Source organism: Dipodomys ordii, unplaced genomic scaffold (assembly GCF_000151885.1).
Source record: "Dipodomys ordii isolate 6190 unplaced genomic scaffold, Dord_2.0 Scaffold19, whole genome shotgun sequence".
In the NCBI taxonomy this organism is placed as follows: domain Eukaryota; kingdom Metazoa; phylum Chordata; class Mammalia; order Rodentia; family Heteromyidae; genus Dipodomys; species Dipodomys ordii.
In genome coordinates this window covers 11,714,611-11,738,316 of record NW_012267235.1, presented here as the reverse complement: position 1 = coordinate 11,738,316, position 23,706 = coordinate 11,714,611, and the positions used below count along the sequence as shown (strand labels likewise).

Here is a 23,706-nt window from a genome sequence, read left to right as displayed (position 1 = left end):
AAAAAAAAAAAAGTCTTGGATGAGGCGGCTGGGAATGTGGCTTAGTGGTAGAGTGCTTGCCTAGCATGAAGCCCTGGGTTCAGTTTCTCAGTACCACATAACCGGAAAAAGCAGAGTGCTGTGGCTCAAGTGGTAGAATACTAGCTTTGAGCAAAAAGAAGCTTAGGGAGAGTGTCCAGGCCCTGAGTTCAAGCCCCAGGACTGGCAAAAAAAAAAAGAGTCTTGGATGAGAGACTGCATACTATATTTTAGGGAGAATAGAAAAAGCATAGGAGACGGGTGCCGGTGACTCACGCCTGTAATCCTAGCTACTCAGGAGGCTGAGATCTGAGGATCACTGTTCAAAGCCAGCCCAGGCAGGAAAGTCCATGAGACTCTTATCTCCAATAAAGCACTAGAAAACTGGAAGTGGCACTGTGGCTCAAGCGGTAGAGCACAGGGACAGTGCCCAAGTCCAGAGTTCAAGCCCCACAACCAACCAAAAAAAAAAAGAAAAGAAAAAGCATAGGAAAAAATCCTCAATATTTAAAATCATGATAGCAACAAATGAATGCCATTTTGTCTTCTCCTGGCTCTCCTCTTCTTCTTTAGAGAGAGGTCTGGCCCAGTTTGAGGCTTACCATTCCATTACCATTACCATATTGTCTATTTTTTTAAAATTAAAAAGTCATGGGGTTTGAACTCAGGGCCTGGGCACTGGCCCTGAGCTTTTTCTTTCTTTCTTTCTTTCTTTTACTTTTTGCTCAAGGCTAGTGTTCTACTACTTTGAGCCATAGTTCCACTTCTGGTTATTCAGTGGTAATTGGAGATGAGTCTCATGGACTTTACTGCCGGGGCTGGCTTTGAACTGGATACTCAGCTCACAGCCTCCTAAGTATTTAGGGTTATAAACATGAGCTACTAAAGCTATAGTCTATTTTTTTTTAGTTAAAAATTTTAAAGCTGTTTTACAAAGGGAGTTTCAATTTTCTTTTTAATTATTAAGTTGAGAGAGAATTCACTTACTAAAAAAAAATTTACCCTTTAAAGCAAACAATTCACCAGTTTTTGATATAGTCACAAAGTTGTACAACCATCAATACTATCTGATTTTAGAATATTTCGTTTCCCCACAAAAGAAAGCTACCTCAAGCACCTTGACAAATTGACATAGATAACTTGTTAGTTGTATTAGAACCTTGGTGTGTTCTTCTTTTTTAAATTAATGAATTAATGATTTTTTTGGTGCCAGTCTTGGGGCTTGAATTCAAGGTTTCATATTCCATTTTTTGGTCAAGGCTGGTGCTCTACCACTTGAGTCACATTCCTACTTCCAGCTTTTTGTTGGTTAATTAGAGATAAGAGTCTCATAGACTTTTTCTTCTGGGAATTGGCTTTGAATTGAGATCCTCAGGTCAAAGCCTTCTGAATAGCTAATGCCCAGCTTGTGTGTGTGTGTGTGTGTGTGTGTGTGTGTGTGAATGTGTGTGTTAGCAATGGAAGGTAGAACCCTGTACATTTGGTAAGTGCTTTACCATTGAGCCACAACCCCAACTTAGAACCTTGTTTTTAGCAGCTTCCCACGAGACTCCAGGAATTTTTTTTTCTTTATGGATTTCCCTTCCCTTCCCTTTCCTTTCCTTTCTTTCCCTTCCCTTCCCTTTCCTTTCCTTCTCTTCCCTTCCCTTTCTTTCTCTCTCCTCCCCTCTCCTCCCCTCAAGGATTTTCCCATTTAGGCGATCCTCAGATCTCAGCCTCCTGTGTACTTAGGATTACAGGTGTGAGCCACTGCTGCCTGGCTGGATATTTCTTATAAGTGGAGTCATATAATGATGCTGTCTGATATAACTGTCTGCTTTGGCCCATCATGTTTTCTAGTTTGATCCATGTTGTAGCATGGACCACAGCCTTATTCCTTTTTATGATGAATAATATTCCATTGTATCTATGTCACATTTTGTTTATCTTTTATATATAGTGTTAATATAAACTAGCATTAATAAACTTAGGCTGTTTCTCCCTCCCTCCCTCCCTCCCTCCCTCCCTCTCTCCCTCCCTCCTTCTCTTCCTTCCTTTCTTTCCAATGCTGAGACTGAACTCAGGGTCCCATCCATGCTAGGCAAGCATTTTACCACTAAGCTATATCCCAGCCTGTTTCTACTTTTGCCTATTGTGATCAATGCTGCTGTGCATATTACTAATATCTCCTTGTGTTCTGCTGTCAAGTCTTTTGGGTACATACCTAGAAGCGGCATAATTGCTGGGCAATTATGGTGGCTATGTTTAACTTTCTAAGCAGTATCTTTTTTTTTTCTTGCACTTTTATTCTTCCAGAGCCATTGTTGGAGGACCTCAAATTCCAAGAAGAGTTTGAGTCTCAAGTGGATGTGGTAAGCTCGGAGGCTCCTATTCCTTCTACTAATGAATCAAAGGATGAGTGGTGGGAAGGGGTACGAGGAATCTTGCTCTTCTCCTGTTTCTTCTCCACTGGTAACCTGTTCATCACAAATTCAGTTCATGAGTGAAGGAAAAATTGATGTGTACTCCCTCGAGTAAGGAACTAACTGGTCTCTTATTTGATTTCCTTGTATTCCCCAACCTGGATCATTCTTATGGATGGGCATCTGAACAAATTGAACACACTTAATTTTTCATTACTAATTTCATGCCAGTACTAGGTCTTAAATTCAGGCCCTCAGGCTCTCACTCAGCTTCCTTGGTCATAACTGGTACTCTGCCACTTGAGCCTACATCTCCAGTTGGGCTTTTTGCTGTTTAATTGGAGACTAGCCCAAGTTAGCCTCAAACTTGTGATCTTTCTGCCTCAGCTCCCCAGTTTTGTTCTTTTTTGGTAATACTGATGTTTGAATACTCGTTGATTGAAGCACAAGCAGAACATTCCTATATTTGCATTTTCTCTCTCTCTCTCTTTTTTTTTTTGTCGATCATGGGGCTTGAACTCTGGGCCTGGGCACTGTCCCTCAGCTCTTCTGCTTGTGCTCAAGGCTATCATTTGAGCCACAGAGCCATTTCTGGCTTTTTCTGCTTATGTGGTGCTAAAGAATTGAACCCAGAGCCTCATGCATGCAAGGCAAGACTTTACCACTGAGCCACCTTCCCAACCCCGTATTTTTCATTTTCATTCTTTGTGTTTTTTAAATCTTTCAGCCCCACTCCCTTTCTTCTTCCTCACTGCTTTGTCAATTGATTTTTTTTTCGTGTGTATTTGTGCTGGTACTGAGGCTTGAACTCAGGGCCTAGGTACTGTCCTTGAGCTTTTTCACTAAATGCTAGTGCTCTACCACTTGAGCCATTCAGCTTTTTGGTAATTAATTGGAAATAAAAGTCTCACAGACTTTCCTGCCTATACTGGCTTCGAACTGCAATCCTCAAATCTCAGCTTCCTGAATAGCTAGGATTACAGGTACGAGCCTCTGTCCTTGGCTTCACCTACACTTTTTTCTTCTTGTCAATCATGGAGCTTGAACTCAGGACCTGGGCACTGTCCCTGCTCTACCACTTTGAGCCACTGCTCCAGGTTTTGTTTTTGTTTTTCAGGTTTTTCAAGTGATTAATTGGAGATTAGAGTCTCATGGACTTTCCTGCACAGGCTGGCTTTAAACCTTGATTCTTGTATCTCAGCCTCTTGAGTAGCTAGAATTATAGGCATGAACCACCAGCAACCAGCTTTCAGTAGACTTCTAAGCAAAGTCTTATCTTTGCGTCAGCATCCCAAGAGGGCTGCTTCATAAGGAAATTGCTCTTGTACTCCTACCCCCTTTCCAGCTCGTTATCTCCTTGCTCTTAATTGCTTCACTCAGGTGAAGATCCTACACATTCCCTTAATTCACTTTTCCCTTTGGGTGCAGATTGCTTGGAAATGTATTTTTACAGCCATGGTATAAGTGCAATATTTTGGGAAGATAGCAGCCTATTGTTTTCCTCTATGACACATTATGTTTCCACTCCCAGAGGCAGGAGAATCTATTGTCTCGGCTCTTCAAAAGCTTGAAACCTATCATTCAGTCATTCTCAGCTTTCTCTTTCCCATGCTGAACGTGTGTGGCTTTTCCTCTCCTCTCCCACGTCTGGCATGTGATGGTGGATGAGAAAATAGCTCATCTTAACAGCACTCCTTTTTTGCCTCTGTCTGCTCCCCTGTAGAAGTTTCTCTTTCGGTCTCAAATAACGCTGACAGGACTGTCCAGATTCACGTGGACAAAGGAGCATGATGCTGTCCTGGAACGCTTTGCGGAGGATCCCACAGAACCCATCCTCACCGTCTACATTGACCCCTATTTTGGGTTAAAGGTGGAAATGGGCATGCCTGTGCAGGTGGGTGAACTTTCTTCTAGGGAGTGAAGGTTCTGTCTATCTCTGTCACATTTGAATCTTTCTTTCTTCTCTACCCAAGTCCCCCAGAGTCCCCTGTATGTTGGGTATTTTACATGGAGGCTGAGGTACAGAGAAGGATGAGATAGAATTTAATGTTTTTTTTTTTTTTTTTTTGTCTGTTTTGGGGTTTGAACTCTGGGCCTGGGTGCTCAAGGCTAGTGCTCTACCTCTTGAGCCATAGGGCCGCTTCCAGTTTTCTGAGTGGTTTATTGGAGAAGAGTCTCCTGGACTTTCTTGCCTGGGCTGGCTTTGAACTGTGATCCTCAGATCTCAGCTTCCCGAGTAGCTAGGATTACAGGCATGAGCCACCAGTGCCCGGCTTAATTTAATGTTTAACTCAAGCCAATATGGAGGCTTGACTTGAGGGCCTCAAGTTCTGGTTCAGTTGTCTTGTTCACAACTGGTGCTCTACCACTGGAGCCACCCATCCAGCCTGGCTTTTTGCTGGTTAATTAGAAATAGAGTCTTGTAGATTTTTCTGTCCGAGTTTCAGTCTCCTGAGTAGCTAGGATATATGGGTGAACCACTGGCATGCAGCTATCATTTTACATTGGATAATTCTGTGAGTTAGTGGGGAAGCGAGACATATGAACAAGTATTTAGCATATATATTTACTATATTTTGCACACTATTTTATTATTATATTTTATTATGTATCCATATTATATATACACACATGTGTGTATGCATGTGTATGTGCATATGTGTATACTTTTTTTTTTGCCAGTCCTGGGGCTTGAACTCAGGGCTTGGGCATTATCCTTAAGCCTCTCTGTGCTCTACCACTTGACCCACAGTGCCACTTCTGACTTTTTCTGTTTATGTGCACAGAGGAACCAAACCCAGGGCTTTATGCATGCTAGGCAAGCACTCTACCACTAAGCCACATTCCCAGCTCTGTGTATACTTTTGTTGGTAGTATGTTGGGGATTGGCCCCAGCACCTCATTCAGGCTGAATATGTGCTATACTGCTGAGCAACACGCCTAGCCCTACAGTATACCTTGATGGATAGGCAAAGCTTTATAGGAGATTTAGGGGAGCCAGTAGAATTCTGGAAAGCTTGGTGGTGGAGGAGATGTTTGAGTTAGGGATGAAGTTGATAACAATGATTTTAGTAAGATTAGATGAATAATAATAGAGAATTTCATTTATTTGTGCCAGTCCTAGGACTTAGACTTAGGACCTGGGTGCAGTCCATTAGCTTTTTTTTTTTTTGCTCAATGCTAGACAGCATTTTGCCATCTAAGCCATAACTCTACTTCTAGCTTATTTTTGCTGATTCATTGGAGAGAAGAGTCTGATGGACTTTCCTGCCTGAACTGCTTTTGAACCATGCTCCTCAGACCTTAGCTAGGATTACAGATGAGCCAGTAGTATCTGGATAATTTATTATCTGTACAAAGAAGTTTTAGCTGGGCACCAGTGGCTCTTGTCTATAATCCAAGCTAATGTGGAGGTTGAGATCTGAGGAGCCCGCCTGAGCAGGAAAGTCTAGAAGACTCTTATCCCCTATTTAACCACCAGAAAATGAGAAGTAGAACTCTGGCTCAAGTGGCAGAACATCAGCCTTGAGTGAAAAAGTTAAGGGACAGCACTCAGGCCTTGAGCTCAAGCATCCGTACTGGTGCACACAAAAAAAGAGGGTTTTAGTTCCACAGTTGAGTTTTTAAGTGCACTACATCTTGATCAATGTCATCCATCATTCTCCCCCAAGTCCACTCATAACTTGTGTTTTCACATTTATACATCGAATACAATGACTGTACTCATCTACCCTTCCTGTCTCCATCCATCCACTCCTCCTCCACTTGACCCTCTCACCCTGACAACACATAGATAACACTTTATGTTCAAGGGAAAGAGAAAGAGTAGCAGGAAATTATCCGTAGAAGGTGAACTGGCGTCGACTTGTGTGCTATGCTAAGGAATTTGGCTTGTATCCCAGCCAGAACTATTGAAGGCTTCATTTGGCCTGGGTAGATAACTATGTCAGCAATGTGAAGATATGTGAGAGAAGGGTAGACCTCAAGTAGGGAGTCAGTGAAAGAAAGATGTGTTGTAAAATGTTAATGGTACGAACTGTATGGTGGGTGTACTGTGACTCATAAAAATTTTTCAACTTCTATGTATGCTTGAAATTAAACAAAGTAAATATTGGAGAAAGGTCATTGCTGCTTTACTTGGCATCATACAAACAAAAATGGAAATGATTATGAAGTTCTGCATGACCCTGTGTAACTATGACACAATTTTTGGGAAGCATTACAGATTAAACAAGGGCAAAACAGGCCATGACTCTGTGTGTGTGTGTGTGTGTGTGTGTGTGTGTGTGTGTGTGTGTATCTGCCAGTCCTGTAGCTTGAACTCAGAGCCTGGGTACTGTTCCTGAGCTTTTATTTTCCCCCTCAAGGCTAGCACTATATCATTTGAGCCACAGCTCCACTTCGAGCTTTTTGGTGGTTAATTACAGACAAGAGTCTCAGGGACTTTCTGGCCCCGGTTCACTTAGAAGTACAATCTTGAGAACTCAGCCTCCTGAGTAACTAGGATTACAGGCATGAGCCACTGACATCTTGCTTGGAAATCTTAATAGTATAAAGATATTTCATCAAAAGAGTCTTTGGGGTTAGAGGCATGGCTCAGTTGATAGAGTGTTAGCTAATGAATGAAAACTGCAGGTACCTAGTTTAAGTCTGAGTCTTGGAAATACAAAAAAGGAAAAAAAAGGATTTTTTGTTTGTTTGGTTTGAGATGGTGTTTTGCTATATTGCTCAGGCTGGCATTGAACTTGTGGGCTTAAGTGATCCTCCTTCCTGAGTAGCTGAGCATCGTTTTAATGCAGCTGCTATATAGTGTCCAAATGCCACATTCCCTATATTCTTTGTGTGAAGGATTTTAAAATGCATCCAGAAAAATGTGAAAAAATGAAGATAATAATGCAGAGGAAAAATAATGGAGATTTGTGAATGGAAAAATCTTTTGTAAACTATAGAAATTAAAGCAGTTATACTAGTTCATGAATATACATAAAAACAACAGTAAAGAAACGTAGAAAGTACAAAAATAGACATTATCAGCAATAGTACAGAAACAGAAAATACAGAAAATAGAAAATACAGAGAAAGATATGTAGGCATTTTCTGTAAAAACAGTATTTAAAAATCTTTGGGGAAGGATGGATTAGTCAATGAATAAAATTGGGAAACATATGGAACATGAAGTTTTTCAATTAAGGAGAATTCATTTAGCCTGCCGAAATTTATTCCAAATAGAATGTAGATTTACTTGTATTATTCTGGTTAAGATGGCCAATTGGAACTTTCTTTAAAAAATTATTACTCTCAGAGCCGAAGGTGTACAGAATGATTGCCTGGCAGGCAAGAGATTTGATACCCAGCATCAAAATAGCAAAAATGAAAAATCTCTTGAACACCTGACAAAATGAGCAATAAATAAATAAATAAATAAAGCCAGCAAAAATGAAACAATAAACAAGCAAAGAAAGAACCATAGTCAATTCTAATCAATTTTTTAGAATGCATGAAGTAAAATAAACGGGTGGAAGTGGAGATAGGGCACACCAGCTTTGAGTGAAAAATCCAAGCACACACATCATAAAAAACAAACAAGCAAACAAAATAAATGTGTGAAAGCTTAAGTACCAAGTCTAGGTACCCAAAATGTCCACTGGAAGGGTACAACACTAATTAGATGAAAGGGCACTTGGAACATTCACAAAATTGAGAAGGGGGGGGAGAAGGAGTGAGGGGGGAGGAGGGAGGGAGGAAAGAGAGTGTGCATGCCTGAGCGTTTTAACAAAGATTTGATACTGTCTTAAATTAGCCTTAGCCACCTGCCCCTTCCTGCACACATGCATTTTAGTTTAGAGAGAAGAGAATAAAATATAAAATTCCCAATCTTTTTCACTTGAACTTCAAGAAGCAAAATAAATGGTCTCTCACAGTGGGACATCAACAAGTCACCCACAGTATGCTAAAGCCAAAAGAGAATGAATTCATGGAGCTGCCCAAGCCCGAACAAAATGAGGAAAAATTGCATGGCAACCGCAAGCATATTATATCAGGGACAAAAAAAAAAAAAAGGAACAAAGCACATAAAGGCAGAGGGCATCACTGAACGAAGAGAAGGAAAGTCCTCAAAACAGCTCCCTGTTGTATAGTTACAACTCACTCCAAACAGAAATTCAAGTTTGAAAAAAAAGCAGAGATGAAATGATAAAAGGTGAGCATGAGATCAAAGGGAGAGTGCAGAATTTACAAAATGAAGAAAGCAGCAGGTTACACAACTAGAGGGTGAGAAATGGCCAAGAATGGAATAGCTATGGCTGAAAAGCCTTCAGCCGTGGAAGAGCCTGAGCTAATCACAGCACATGTAAGGAAAAGGCCGAAGACATTAATGCAATTAGAAGCTAAAAAACCTGAAAGCCAGGAATAGATGATCTAGTGGAATACAGAATGTCAACAAGTGATACAGAATATAAATGTAAAGATAAACTCCAAAGAATTTCCCTGAAATACAAAAGAAACTGGGAATAAAAGGATATATTGCATTTCACACAATTGTTTTAATTTCATTATTCATCTTAGTTATGCCACTAAAATTTGAGGATATGTACAATTTCAGCTGGTTTCATTGTTCTTTTTTTATAGATATATAACATATTTCTGCCATATTCACCCTCTTCACTTACCCTTCCCTCTTTGAGGATATTAATTCTTTGGGAACATCACCTATGTAATATTCTACCAAGAATATTGAACCATAATCTAATAATGAGGAAGCAAGCAGATAAATCCACTGGTATTTTGTTTGGGTTTTAGCAAGTATCGGAGTTTGAACTCAGGACCTTGAGGTCTCAATTGACTTTTTTTTTTTTTTTTTGCTGGTCGTGGGGCCTGAACTCTGGGCCTGGGCGCTGTCCCTCAGCTCTTCTGCTCAAGGCTAGCACTCTACCACTTGAGCCACAGCACCACTTCTGGCTTTTTCTGCTTATGTGGTGCTAAGGAATCAAACCCAGGGCCTCATGCATGCAAGGCAAGCACTCTACCACTGAGCCACTTTCCTAGCCCTCAATTGACTTTTTCATTCAAGACTGACACACTCACTTGAGCCACACTTCCACTTCCATGGATCCAAATTGATGACTATTTTTGAGAACTAGATTGGGTTGTCAGGAACATCAAAGTTAGCCAGGCGCCCCTGGCTCATGCTGGTAATCTTAGCTACTCAGGAGGCTGAGATCTGAGGATTGCAGTTCAAAGCCAGCCCAGGCAGGAAAGTCTGAGACTCTTATCTCCCCTAAACTACCAAAAAAAGCCAGAGTGGAGCTGTGTAGAATGCTAGCCTTGAGCAAAAGAGCTCAGAGACAGTGCCCAGGCCCTGAGTTCTAGCCCCAAGCCCCTAGACCACCATCACCAACAACAAAAGGATAGAGAATTGTTTGAAATGATAGGAGACTAAAGAGATATGGCCTTTGATGGTCGTGGATCTGACTGTGGATGGGAAACAATCCAGCTATCAGTTACATTATTTAGAGCTCTGGGAAAAGTTAAATTGTATTTATATTGAATCTTTTCTGAATATGATAATTACAGTGTTGAGTTATGTCAGAGATTATCTTGGATTTAATAGATATATGTAAAGTATTTAAAGGTGTGGTCTCTGAACACCTGTAGCTCACTCTTAACAGCTCAGCTAGAAAGGAGAGGAAGCAAATATAGCAAAGTGCTGGCAATTAGTGTATTTGTTCATTGTGCTTTTATCTCAGTTTTCTGTGAGGTGGAATTTCTTTTCAGAATGAAAAATTGGGAAAATTGGGCCAGGAATAGAACTCAATAGGAGAGCATGTGCTTTGCCTATATGAGCCCCTGGATTTGATCCCTAGTGCCACTAAAAAATTATTTTTTCAGAGGAAGAAGACTAACAATTTTTGTTGTTGATTGCAGGGCTTGAGCTCAGGTTCTGGGGTGTTGTCCCTGAGCTTTTGTGCTCAAGGCTAGTGCTCTAGCACTTTGAGCCACAGCACCACTTCTGGTTTTCTGGTGGTTAATTGGAGTCTCATGAACTTTCCTGCTCAGGTTGGCTTTGAACCTGGATCCACAGCTCTCAGTCTCCTGAGTAGCTAGAATTATAGGCGTGAACCACCGCAGCCAGGCTCAGGACTAACAATTGGAATCTTAACAATTCCTTATATCTGTTTCCTTCCCTCCCTCCTTCCCTCCCTCCCTCCCTCCCTCCCTCCCTCCCTTCTTCCTTCCTTTTCTTTCTTTTCTTTCTTTCTTTCTTTCTTTCTTTCTTTCTTTCTTTCTTTCTTTCTTTCTTTCTTTCTTTCTTTCTTTCTTTCTTTCTTTTCCTTTCTCTTCTTATTTTCTTTCTTGTCAGTCCTGGTGAAATATCCCAGCTTCCTGGGGCTGGTAGTACTCTAACCCACAATTGGTGAAAGGAGTCACCAACACTCAGTCAATAGGGCTAGGAATCATTTAATAGCCATGGTGTCCGACCTCCACTACACCAAGTCAGTGGAGACCAGCAATAAAGTCAAATAGCTCAGGGTATTTAAAGACAAGATCCATAGGGGAGGAGGGCGCCACTCCAGGGTGGCCCGTGGTAGTTTTGTGATTGGCAAAGAAGCAAGTTACAGAAGCAGAGCTAGCAGTTAGTGATTACACAATGGTGATTACAATTCCAGGCTTTCCAGTAACCAAGGCCATAAGTCACAAGGCAAAGTCCTTATCCCAGATCTTCCCATCAAAGAAGCAATTTAGTGAAATAGCAATTACAGTCTCTATACACAAAGTAATAAGTCCTCAAAGCAAAAACCACATTACAAATTTCTTACTTATCACATCCCAAAATCAAACCACCTTCCAGGTTTTCTGGCTCTTTCTGAGTTTCACTGTTATCTATCGAATTCCCAGTAACCTGGTGTTTAACTCACTAATTTACTTCAAACCTTTATCTCTGGAATTTTTCCTTTAATGACTAACTTGGAGTTTCTACAAGGAGACTCTGCCTTTTAAGTCTGGCCTTATTCTTACTTTGCAAATTACAGTAAATTCAGGCCTCAGTTTGTCCCATTCCTAGGGTCTGTATTTATGTTTCTCAGGTAACCTGGGACTTGTTTGTCCCAGTTGAATTTTATTTTTCCTTGGTCTAATTAATACTCTATTTGTTTAATTTAACCGGATTCTAACACTGGAGCTTGAACTTAGGGCCTGGGTACTGACCCTGGGCCTCTTTGTGCTCAAGGCTAGTGCTCTACCACTTGAGCCACAGCGCCACTTCCAGCTTTGGCTGAGTAGTTTATTGGAGATAAAAGTCTCATAGACTTTCCCGCCAGGCTGGCTTCAAACTGCAATCCTCAGATCTCAGCCTCATGAATAGCTAGGCATTACAGGCATGAGCCACCCATATATCTATTTTAATTTTTTATATCTATTTTATTTTTTATTCTATTAAATTAAAATAAAATTAAATGTAATACTTATAACTAAAAGCATAATGATTTATGGTTCTTGGATTTGAATTCAAGGTCTCTCACTTGCTAGCCTAGAGCACCTGAGCCACACTTTTTGTTGTTGTTGTTGTTGTTTTGTACCAGCCTGGGGCTTGAACTCAGGGTGTAAATGCTGTGTCTGAGCTTCTTTTGCTCAAGGCTAATGTTCTACCACTTGAGCCACAGAGCCACTTCTGGCTTCTTCTATTTAGTTTATTGGACTTTCCTGCCTAGATTGGCTTTGAACCAGGATCCTCAGATCTCAGCCTCTGGAGTAGATAGGATTATAGGTGTGAGCCATGGACACTTGGCAGATAAGCCTTTTGGGGGGATACTTCAAATCCAAGCCATAACAATATGTCTATAGGATGAGGCCTGAAATAATGTTTTTGCTAGTGCTAATATTTAATTTCTGGATGCTAGAATATTAGATTTAAAAAAAAAAGTTGTTCTGGGGATTGAAATTAGAGCTTTGCATTCTAGCTCTTGAGCCATGCCCCAAGTATTTTTGCTTGTTTTTTAGATAGGAGCTTACGCTTTTGCTCTAGCTGGCCTCAGACTGAAATTCTTTTCCCTCTGCCTCTCGAGCAGCTGGGATTGCAAGTGTATGCCATAATGCATAGCCCTGCAGGCTTACTTTTATTTATGTGTGCAGGGATAAAACCCAGAGCCTGTGCATGCTAGGTAAGTGCTGTAGCACTGAGTTATACCCTCAGTCCTTCAATATTATTTTAATTATTTATAATTAATGTATATACTTTAAACAAAATCAGTAATTGTTAAGTGCTTTAAAAAATGGATATACAAGGGCTAGAGGACTGGCTCACAGGGTAGACAGCCTACCTAGTAATCAGAAGAACTTGAGTTCAAACCTCAATACCACCTGACAGCCTTTCACTGACATTAAAAAAAAAAACCACGGCAGCACCGAAGGAGCCTCGGTTGGCCTCGGATAGCCGGTCCCCCGTTCGTCCCCGCCCTCGCGTCAGCGCGGGGTCGTTACCCCACCACCGCGAGTTGGGACCGGGGTCCGGTGCGGAGAGCCTCTAGTCCTGGGAAACGGGGTGCGGCCGGAAAGGGCGCCGCCCCCACTCCTGTCACACAACGCACTTTCGTGTGGAACCTGGCGCTAAACCATTCGTAGACTGCTTCTGGGTCGGTGTTTCGTATGTAGCAGAGCAGCTCCCTCGCTGCGATCTATTGAAAGTCAGCTCTCGACACTTTTTTAAACAAATAAAAAAAAAAGGGGAAAAAAAACCAGTGAAAAAATGGATATAAAATGTTAAGAATTACTTCTGGCTAATAGGAAGATGGATAATTACTTATATTTTCTTTTTGTCTTACTTTCAGTTTTCAAAATGAAATAAATTAGCCTTGCACCAGTGGCTCATCTTATAATCCTAGCTACTCAGGAGGCTGAGATACGAGGATTGTGGTTCAAAGCCAACCCAGGCAGGAAAGTCCATGAGACGCTTATGTCCAATAAATTATTCAGAAAAAGCTGGAAGTGGTGCTATGGCTTAGGTGGTAGAGCATTAGCCTTGAGCACAAAGAAGCTCAGGGATAGCACTCAGTCCCTGAGTTCAAGCCCTGGCTGTGAATATTGCTTAGTGGTAGAGTGCTTGCCTAGCACGCATGAAACCCTGGGTTTGATGCTCTGGTACCACATAAACTGAAAAAGCCAGAAATGGCACTGTGGCTCAAGTGGTAGAGTGCTAGCCTTGAGCAAAAGCAGCTCAGGGACAGTGCCCAGGCCCTGTGGTCAAGTCCCAGGACTGGCCAAAAAAAAATTATAAAGAGCAATGACATTAGCAAATACATTTCAAAGACTGGGGATGGATGTAGTTCAGTGGAAGAATGTTTGTATATCCTGGGTGAAACCCTAGGTTTCACCTCCAGCACCACAGAACAACCCCAAAACTCACACAAAATAAAACACTAAAACAACACTAGCCAGTGAACTGATCGTAGGGTGGAAATAACCGTTCTAAGTATGTAGCAGTCCTACCTTCAAATCTGAAATGTTTTAGAGGAAACTAATGAAAGTGACACATTTCTAAGTGTAGCAACAAAAGAAACTCTCCAGAAGCAAAATCAAAAGATAAATGAAAATGGGATGGAAGAGAGTGAGGGAAGGGGTGACATTGTCCAAAAAGAAATGTCATCATTGCTTGACTTATGTAGCTATAACCTTTCTATACATCACCTTTACAATAAAAATATTAGTTAAAGAAAAGAAAATTGGAAAAAGCATATGCATTTGAAATTAAATATTTGAGGCAATTCGATCATCTCTTACTTCCAGTCCTCCTCCTTTTCCTCCTTTTTTTTTTTGGGCTGGTCCTGGGGCTTGAATTCAGGACTCAGGGCCTAGGTGCTATTCCTGAACTTTTTTTTTTTTTGGTGCTGGTCTTGGGGCTTGAACTCAGGGCGCTTAGCTTTTTCACCTCAGGTTAGTGCTCTACCACTTGAGCTACAGCCCCACATCTGGCTTTTTGGTGGCTAATTGGAAATAGGAGTTTTACAGACTTTTCTGCCCTGGCAGGCTTGGAACCACAATGCTCAGATCTCAGCCTCCTAGTAGCTAGGATTAGAGGCAGGAACCATAAGTGCCTGGCTCTAATCTTCCTTATTTCTACTTTTCCCATAGCTAACATGCTTTATCCTTTCTCTGGCATTTTATCTATTCATCCGTCATTTCCTGAGGATCTCATATGTTCCCACTACTGTATTAGTCTCAAGCCAAGTTGGACAAAACAGAGAGAACATATCCTGATTTTGCTGGTACTAGGGCTTGATGGACACTGTCCCTGACCTTTTTCTGCTCAAGGCTGAGGCCCTACCACTGAAGCCACAGCTCTACTTCCAGCTTTTTTGCTAGTTAATTGGATATAAGGATCTCATGGTCTTTCCTGCGCAAGCTGGCTTTGAACCTGGATCTTTAGATCACAGTTTCTTGCGTAGCTAGAATTACAGATGTGAGCCACTGGCATTGGCCCTCATGACTTATTTAGAAAAGGAACAGGTTACACTAAGGGGTGGTGACAAAAATTTACCATGATGGGAACCTGATTTGGGGCGCATTACCGTGGAACCTGGGCACTGAACTCTGATCTGCTGTCATTCACACAGACCCAGAATCAGCTTGTCTACTTCATTCGCCAAGTACCAGAGCCCATCACTCATGAGAACTTCCGGTCAATAGTGCAGTTTGGGATGGTGCGGGGTCCCTACATCCCTGCCCTGCTCCGGCTGCTCAGTGGCGTCTATGTCCCTCAGATCTTCGCAAATACAACCTGGCCTGAGAGCATTCGAAATCATTTTGCTTCACATCTGCACAGGTTCTTGGCCTGCCTGACAGGTGAGTGGGAAGGCTGGTGGGCAGTGCATCCTGGTCGGTAAAAGTGGAATGCCCTACTAACACCGTAATCCTAGCTACTCAGAAGGCTGAGATTGAAGATTGAGGTTCAAAGCCAGCATGGACAGAAAAGTCTGTGAGACTCTTATCTCCAATAAACTTCTCAGAAAAAGGTGGAAATGCTGCTGTGGATCAAGTGGTAGAGTGCTAGCCTTGAGCACAAAGAGGCTCAGGGACAGTGCCCCGGTCCTGAGTTTGAACCCTAGGACTGGCAAAAAAGAAAAGTGGAATGTCCCCAATGAGTGGACAGGGGTGTGACATACTTTGTTTTGTTTTTTTCTGCATGTTGCACACCAGGCTTCACTCATGAGGCCATGCTTCGCCACTGAGTCTTGCCACCACCCTTGTTAATACTCAGAACAAATATCTAAAAGAATTTTTTCTTTTGCCTTCTGGTGCTAGTTACTAAACCCAGGGAATACTAGACTAGTTAGCGCTCTACCACTGGACTACATCCTGGTTTAAGGGTTACTGTTTCATAAGTCAGATAATGAGTACCTTTCTTCTTGGTCAATGTCTCCCCTTCCTCTGCTCTCTTCTTGTTTTCCCCTCTCATCCCACGATTATATAGGTCATTTTCAACAGTAGCTGTTGAATACCACTATTGCATTTGTTCACCATTTGTCCTTGCATTTCTATGGCCTCCTGCCTCCCAAAGACAGATAAACAAGACAAAAATACATCCCCAGTTTTTAAAAGAACCTTTTAAGTGGAATCTCATTGTGTATAACCAATGAAATGTGTGTAGTACTCAAGCATTTAAATACATCCAAACACAAGCATTTTGCTCCCATGTAGTCTAAGTGTCCTTAATCAAAATTGCAAAGGATGCTGGGCGCCAGTGGCTCAAGTCTGTAATCCTAGCCACTCAGGAGGTTGAGTTGTGAGGTTCAAACCAGTTTAGGCAGGAAAGTCCCTGAGACTCTTATCTCCAATTAACCACCAGAAAACCGGAAGTGCCACTGTAGCTCAAGCAGTGGAGCGCTCACCTTGAGCACCCAGGCCCAGAGTTCAAGCCCCACGACCGACCCCCTCCCTCAAAAAATTGGCAAAGTATGATAAATTGATGAGTAAAAGATACTGGGGGGAGGGGGATTTGCTGGGAATGTGGCTTAGTGGCAGAATGTTTGCCTAGCATGAATGAAGCCCTGGGTTCAATTCCTCAGTACCATATAAACAGAAAAAGTTGGCAGAACTACACTTGAACTACAAGTGGTAGAGCACTAGCCTTGAGTAAAAGAAGCTCAGGGCCAGTGCCTACTCTCTGAGTTCAAGCCCCAGTAATGGCAAAAAAAAAAAAAAAAAGAAGAAGAAAAAAAAAGGATACTGGGCATAGTAGCACATTCCTATAATCCCAGTACTCAAGGAGGCTGAGATAGGAGGATTAAGTATTTTAGAACAAACTGGGCTACAAAGGGAGACTCTCATAACAAACAACAATTACAAAAACAAATGACAACCCTCCCCTCCCCAGAAAGACCAAAAAATAAGGATATTATTGGATAATAAGTCAGTCTTAGGCTGTACCATTTAGCTCAGGGTACAGCACTATCTTAGCATGGCCAAGGCCCTAGGTTTGATCCCCAGCACTACCAAAAGCAATCAGTTTCTGATAGATTATAATGATTAAAAAAAAACCCAGAAAATTGAATCTGATGTGGCTCATGCCTATAATCCCAGCAACTCATGTGGTTGAGATCGAAGTTCAAAGCCAGCCTGGATACAAAAGTCTTTGAGATTCCATCTCATTAACTAGCAAAAAGCTCGGCTGGAGGCATGGCTCAGGTGTTATAATATCAGCTCTTAACAAGAAAGCTATTTGTGCATGAGGCTCTGAAGTTAAGCCTTGGTATAGGCACACACACACACACACACACACACACACACACACACACACACACACACACACACTTCTAATCCAGATTCAGCTTGCTCTTATAGAATTGGTTGGCCAGATCTGCTCAAACATAGAATTGGAAATTTCTGAGAGTCCACATGGCATAAAGAGAAATGTAGATAGTGGAGTAGTTAGAGATGTGCACATACTGTGAAAGTGGAGAGAATAGTACAGATCTTTGAAATTATTTTATGATAATTTCTTGTTATACATCCATACGATCTCCCTCTTGTTTTCTGTCACATCTCCTCTTTTTGGGGTGCTGAGCGTGGGGGACATGGTCTTGCTATGTAACTCAGGCTGGCCTTGAACTCCCAGCCTTGCTGTTTTGGCCTGGTGAGGTTGGGTTTACAGGCATGAATCACTATACCTAGTTTTGATTTCTCTTCTTGATATCAAAGACGCATGAGCCATAGTTCTGACTCCTTTCCTGAAATATTTATGTCATCTCTTAGTATCTGGGGGTCATTGGCTCTAGTTCCTCTCAGATACCCAAATCTTCAGATGCTCAAATCTTTTATATAAAATGGGGACACACATCTTCCCAATATCCTTATTTTCCTTTTTTTTTTCATATAGGGTCTTGTATGTAGCCCTAACTGGCCTTGATCTTAAGATCCTTCTTCCCCATCTTCCTGAATACTTCGATTATAGGCATGTACTACAATGCCTTCTTACATTCTAATACATACTGAATATAATGTAAATGCTGTGGAAATAAGTGTTATACTGTATTATTCAGGGCAGAAAGAGAACAAAAACTGTTTCCATGTTCAGTACAGATGCAGGTTTTCTTTATTTTATGCCTGTATAATGGCTTAAACTCAGGACCTTGCCCTATCACTTGGCTTTTTTGCTCAAGACCAGCACTCTACCACTTGAACCACACCTCCATTTCCAGCCTTTTGCTGCTTAAAAGGTGAGTCTTACTTTTTGGGGGGCCCAGACTGGCTTTGAACCAGAATCCCCAGAGTCCCAGTGAGATACAAATTTTAAACATCTATGGATGTGCAACTCATAGACACTGTGCAGTCCTGACTATAATTCTGGGCCCCCCACCAACCATCAACCCCAATTGACACTGGGGCAGCAAACATCAGCCTCTTTGCACTTCCATGATCCTCTCCTTAGATACCCGGTACAAACTGGAAGGACACACCGTTCTCTACATCCCTGCAGAGGCCATGAACATGAAGCCGGAAGTGGTGGTCAAGGACAAAGAACTGGTGCAGCGGCTGGAGAGTGAGTGACTGGCACTATGGCGTCTGGTAGGGATTGCAGAGGGGGAAGAGGCTGTCCAGATGTGTGGCAGGAGGAGGGAGCATGGTGACCAAACGCGAGAGGTTTCACACTCTCCCTTGCAGCCTCCATGATCCACTGGACCCGGCAGATCAAGGAGGTGCTCAGTGCGCAGGAGTCTGTGGAGACAGGAGAAAGTTTGGGTCCTTTGGAAGAGATTGAGTTCTGGCACAACCGATGCATGGACCTGTCTGGCATCAGCAAGCAGCTGGTGAAGGAGGGGGTGAAGCATATTGAGTCCATCCTGAACCTCGCCAAGTCGTCCTACTTGGCTCCCTTTGTAAAAATGGCGCAGCAGATCCAGGTTTGTGAGTTGGATCAGCGCCTGGGCGCTTAGCAAAAAGGGGGCCATGGTTGGGATGCTCTGGAGGACTGGAAGAGGGAGGCTAACCGAATCACCAACATGTAGACTGATCTGCCGTGTTTGGACTGGTACTTGTGGGGAGACAGGAAGAGTAATGGAACGGGCCCTTGGGAGCTTGCAGCTTAGGTAGAGAGATATCTAGTTAATCAACAAAGAGTCATTGATTGCCCTCTTGTGACCAATGTCTCCAATCCAGCTGAGAAAATAGGATTTATGTAAAAGAGGATTAAAAGATGGCATGAGACCCACAGATGAACCTGTGTGATTCAGTTAAAACAAAATCAGGATAAGCTGATTACATTAGTGCTGAGGCCTATGGGGATGATACAGGGATGGAAGACCTTTTTTTTCCCAGGTGAAATTTCCCACCAAGTATAAGAGCATTGAGCTATAACTGGAGAGTTCTAAAGCAGTCATTGAGAGCAAGGGCGGTGCAGAGGGCTGAGTGGTACTGAGTGGCACTTGGGGGATGGAAGAAGAGTGATGTCGAGGCAGTGGAGCAACAGCTATGCAGTATCTACTTTGTACCGAGTGCTGAATTCAGCTGGCGACAATAGAGGGATGGACACTCATATTCCTGTCTAGAAGGCTTTCATAGACCGCAGAAGATGCGGACAAGTTGACATGTGCAAATTGATCCTGAAAGCTTTGCTCCTGGGTATGGTTCATTGAAATGGTTTCCTAGTAAAGAGGAGGCAGGCTGGGGTTTGAGATGAATAACGCTCTAGTCTGGTGCCAATCACTGTAGCTACTCAAGAGGCTGACATCTGAGGATGGAGGTTCCAAGCCAACCCTGGGCAGACAAATCTGAGAGATTGTTATTTCCAATGTTGAGGAGTGGAACAAGTGGTACAGCGCCACCTCCAAGGGAAAAAGCCAAGTGAGAGCGCAGGCACTGAGTTCAAGCCCCAGGACGGGCACATGTGCACACACAGGGCTTGCTCTCAAGTCTTTCCAGTGGGTAAATGGACTCCTGGTTTTTCTTTACCGCCAGGATGGCTCTCGCCAAGCACAGTCAAACCTGACCTTCTTGTCGATACTGAAGGAGCCCTATCAGGAACTGGCTTTCATGAAGCCCAAGGATATCTCCAGCAAGCTGCCGAAGCTGATCAGCCTCATCCGCATCATCTGGGTCAACTCTCCCCATTACAACACGCGGGAGAGACTGACCTCTCTCTTTCGAAAGGTGTGTAGATGGATGTTGAGGGCAAGCAGGACGGTGGCCAAGTTGACAGGCCTCAAATTCCCTGGCAGATGTGTGGTGGGAAGGCATTGAGGACTTGCCATCAGCTTGTCTTGATCACCAAAGCCTTCCGTGTGTACTTGATCACCAAAACCTGATCACCAAAGCCTTCCGTGTGTACTTGATCACCAAAACCTGATCACCAAAGCCTTCCGCGTGTACCTTATCACCAAAGCCTTCCGCGTATATCTGATCACTGATCACCAAAGCCTTCCGCGTATATCTGATCACTGATCACCAAAGCCTTCCGCGTATATCTGATCACCAAAGCCTTCCGCGTGCACCATCAGTTTTTAATGGCCCTGGGTGGGACTTATTTTTTCAATGGAACTAGTTCAGGCAGGGATAAGGGAATTAGGATGATGAGCTGTTTACAATCAGGAGGCAGGAAGGACAAGACTCCCAGGCTAAATTTCTGCAGTGGAGAGAAGTTGGTGAGGAAGGATGATGGACCATGGGGAACCAAAGGGATGCACCAAAGAGTGGGAGAGAGGACACCTCGCTGAGCTTGCTGGATTAGGGACACCACAGGGCTGGGCTGAGGCAGAGAAAGAAAGTGTGTGCTGGGTGCTGGTGGCTCATGCCTGTAATCCTACCTACTCAGGAGGAGGAGAGCTGAGGATTGAGGTTCAAAGCCAGCCCAGGCAAGAATGTCCATGGGACTCTTCTCTCCAATTAACTACCAGAAAACCAAAGTGGTGCTGTGGCTCAAAGTGGTAGAGTGCTAACCTTGAGTAAAAAAGCTCAGGGACAGTGCCAGGCCCTGAGTTCAAGCCCCAAGACGGACACAAATAAAAATAAAGAGTGTGTAAGGATGGGAAAGAACAAATGGACAAGAATAAAGGAAGGGATAATGACGTTGACAAAGAAGCATTGTACTCATAACGTGACTTATGGAATTGTAACCTCTCTGTACAACTACTTGATAATAGTGTTGTTTTTTTTAATAAAAGGAAATGTATCTGGAACCTGGAGTGAGGAGGTAGGGGTAAGATAGGTCTCAAGGGACAAATCAAAGAGCAAGTGGCCAAGACCTGAGGCATGACTCAGGGAATCAGAGAGGGGCAGGTGGAAAGAAGGCTGGGCATTGAGGCTGCTGGGCTCTTTTCTGCAGATGAGCAATGAGATCATCCGCTTGTGCTGCCATGCCATCTCCTTGGACCGGGTCTTTGAGGGATATGTCTATTCCAGCAAGGAGGACCTTCAAGGCTGCATTTCCTGCTGTCAGGCTTGGAAAGATCACTACCTGGAAGCTGTGCAGATGCATACCCAGTATGATGGCTCTCCCCTACCCCCACATACTTTGTTCTTGTCATTCCTGCAAAGGGAGAGTTCTAATTCCTTTCTTGTGCACCTATGTGTGCGTTCATGCGCACTGATACTGGGGCTAGACCTCGGGGCCTGGGCACTGTCTCTGAACTTATGTGCTCAAGGCTAGCCTTCTACCACTTGAGTCACAGCTCCACTTCTGGATTTTTGGTGGTTCCTTAGAGATAAGAGCATGAAAGACTTTTCTGCCCAGGCTGCCATTGAAACACAGTCCTCAAATCTCAGCCTCTTGAGTAGCTGGGATTACAGGTGTGAGCCACAGGTGCCTGGCGGAATCTTGTTTTCCAATGTAGGTTCATCTATTTGTGCATGAGCAGACTGAGCCCTCATGTTCCCACTGTTCTAGCCCATCTTTCTTCTAACACAGGTATTCCAGTCGGGGCTGGGTCCTAGACCAGACAAGCATATTTGCTCAAGTTGATGCCTTTGTACAGCGCTGCAAGGACCTTATTGAGGTGAGAAGATGGTTGAGGAGGGAAAATGAAAACAACAGCAAACCCTTCAGAGTCTCTCTACCAGCCAAGCAAATGGAGCCGAGGGTCTGATTAAGAAGCTTGGCTCTTGCTACATACTTGTGTGCCCTCCCAGCATCCCTTTCTTCTTGCCCGTTATTGCTGTCCTAGCATCTCATATGTCCATGTATAGCCCCAATTCATTCCAGCATCTCATCTACATCTGGTTGGTCCTCCTTAGTTCCTAGACATTTGAAGTGAAATCAAAGAGTTGAGGATTCAAAAAGTGCAGAAAGAAAAGGAGGAGTCCTCAAGATGGTTTCTTTTTCAGGTCTGTGACTGTCAATATCATTTTGCCCGTTGGGAAGATGGCAAGCAAGGACCCCTTCCTTGCTTCTTTGGTGCCCAGGGGCCACAGATCACACGGAACTTGTTGGAAATTGAGGATATCTTTCACAGAAGCCTGAGCATGCTGCGAGCTGTTCGTGGGGACATCCTGGATGTCAAGAATACATTTTGGCATGAAGACTACAATAAGTGAGTGGATCACTCATTGGTTGGTGCCAGGACAGGCAGAGAAGGGAGATCCAGGAGGACAAGAGGGAGAGTTTTCCAGAGATGCTTGAGAGGATGGGAAAACAAGAGAGAACACCAGAGAGAGAGAGAGAGAGAGAGAGAGAGAGAGAGAGAGAGAGAGAGAGAGGTGGATGGTCAGGCTCAGGGTTTCAGATTTTACCTTTCAGGGCTGTTCAACTTCCAGGATACTGGGCAAATGATGCTATTGTTCTTCCTTTATGTTAATTAGTTCATCAATATTAATGACAACACCAGAATCCATCTCCTAGCATTGCTTAGAGGATGAAATAGACTCATGGATGTAAAGCACTTAGTCACAGGCCTGGCATGCTGGAAGTCTTAGTGCACAGAACTCAGGGGATGTACTGGGGATCCACTGAGGGCACCCACATTTCCCACGGTCGTGGGACTTGAACTCTGGGCCTGGGTGCTGTCCCTCAGCTCTTCAGCTCAAGACAAGTACTCTACTGCTTGAGCCACAGTGCCACTTCCAGTTTTCTGGTGGTTAATTGGGAATAAGAGTCTCATGGCCTTTCCTGCTTGGGCTGACTTTGAACTGTGATCCTCAGATCTTAGCCTCCTGAGTAGCTAGGATTACAGGCGTGAGCTGCCGGCACCCAGTTTACATACTTCTTTGATGGTACAGATTCCGGGCTTCAATCAAAGACCTGGAGGTGATGACCCAGAACTTGATCACTTCGGCCTTTGAGTTTGTTCGGGATGTGGAGCATGGGGTGCTCCTGCTAGACACCTTCCACCGGCTTGCAAACCGTGAGGTGCTGCCACCTACCCTGCCTTTGGGGAGGACGGGAGTGGTCTCTCTGCTTTCCTTTAGTTCTGCTGAGTCTTTTTGATGCCATCCTGTCTGCATGAGTGCCCTTTGCCTGCATGCAGGATTGCCAGAATCTCTCCTCCCATCTTTCCCTCTGTTCCCCTGACCTTCCATAATTCTGAGGAGTGTGGCTCCCACTGTGTGTGTGTGTGTGTGTGTGTGTGAACCTACCTCTAGGAGACATCATGCACCTTGTCTTCTTGTACCTTAGGCCATCAAGCGCACATATGAGAAGAAGACAGTGGATCTCTACATGTTGTTCAATAGTGAACTGGCCCTTGTGAACCGTGAACTGAATAAGAAACTTCCATACCTGGAACCTTACATGGCTCAGTATTCTGGCCTGGCACACTGGGTGCTCATCCTCCGGCGCCGCATCGACAGGGTCATGAATGTAGGTGCC

General features: G+C 43.4%; 1 protein-coding gene across 1 annotated transcript in view; it reads left to right on the top strand.

Annotated features, from left to right (window-relative positions):
* Positions 1 to 23,706, top strand: part of Dnah2 (dynein, axonemal, heavy chain 2) — a 128,575-nt gene that overhangs the window by 3,787 nt on the left and 101,082 nt on the right. The window contains exons 2-10 of the mRNA XM_013013124.1: positions 2,314 to 2,369; positions 4,144 to 4,314; positions 15,026 to 15,254; positions 18,340 to 18,450; positions 18,573 to 18,811; positions 19,866 to 20,057; positions 22,227 to 22,432; positions 23,118 to 23,247; positions 23,515 to 23,697. Of these exons, the coding sequence (XP_012868578.1) occupies positions 2,314 to 2,369; positions 4,144 to 4,314; positions 15,026 to 15,254; positions 18,340 to 18,450; positions 18,573 to 18,811; positions 19,866 to 20,057; positions 22,227 to 22,432; positions 23,118 to 23,247; positions 23,515 to 23,697 (1,517 nt within the window). The remainder of the gene's footprint in view (positions 1 to 2,313; positions 2,370 to 4,143; positions 4,315 to 15,025; positions 15,255 to 18,339; positions 18,451 to 18,572; positions 18,812 to 19,865; positions 20,058 to 22,226; positions 22,433 to 23,117; positions 23,248 to 23,514; positions 23,698 to 23,706) is intronic.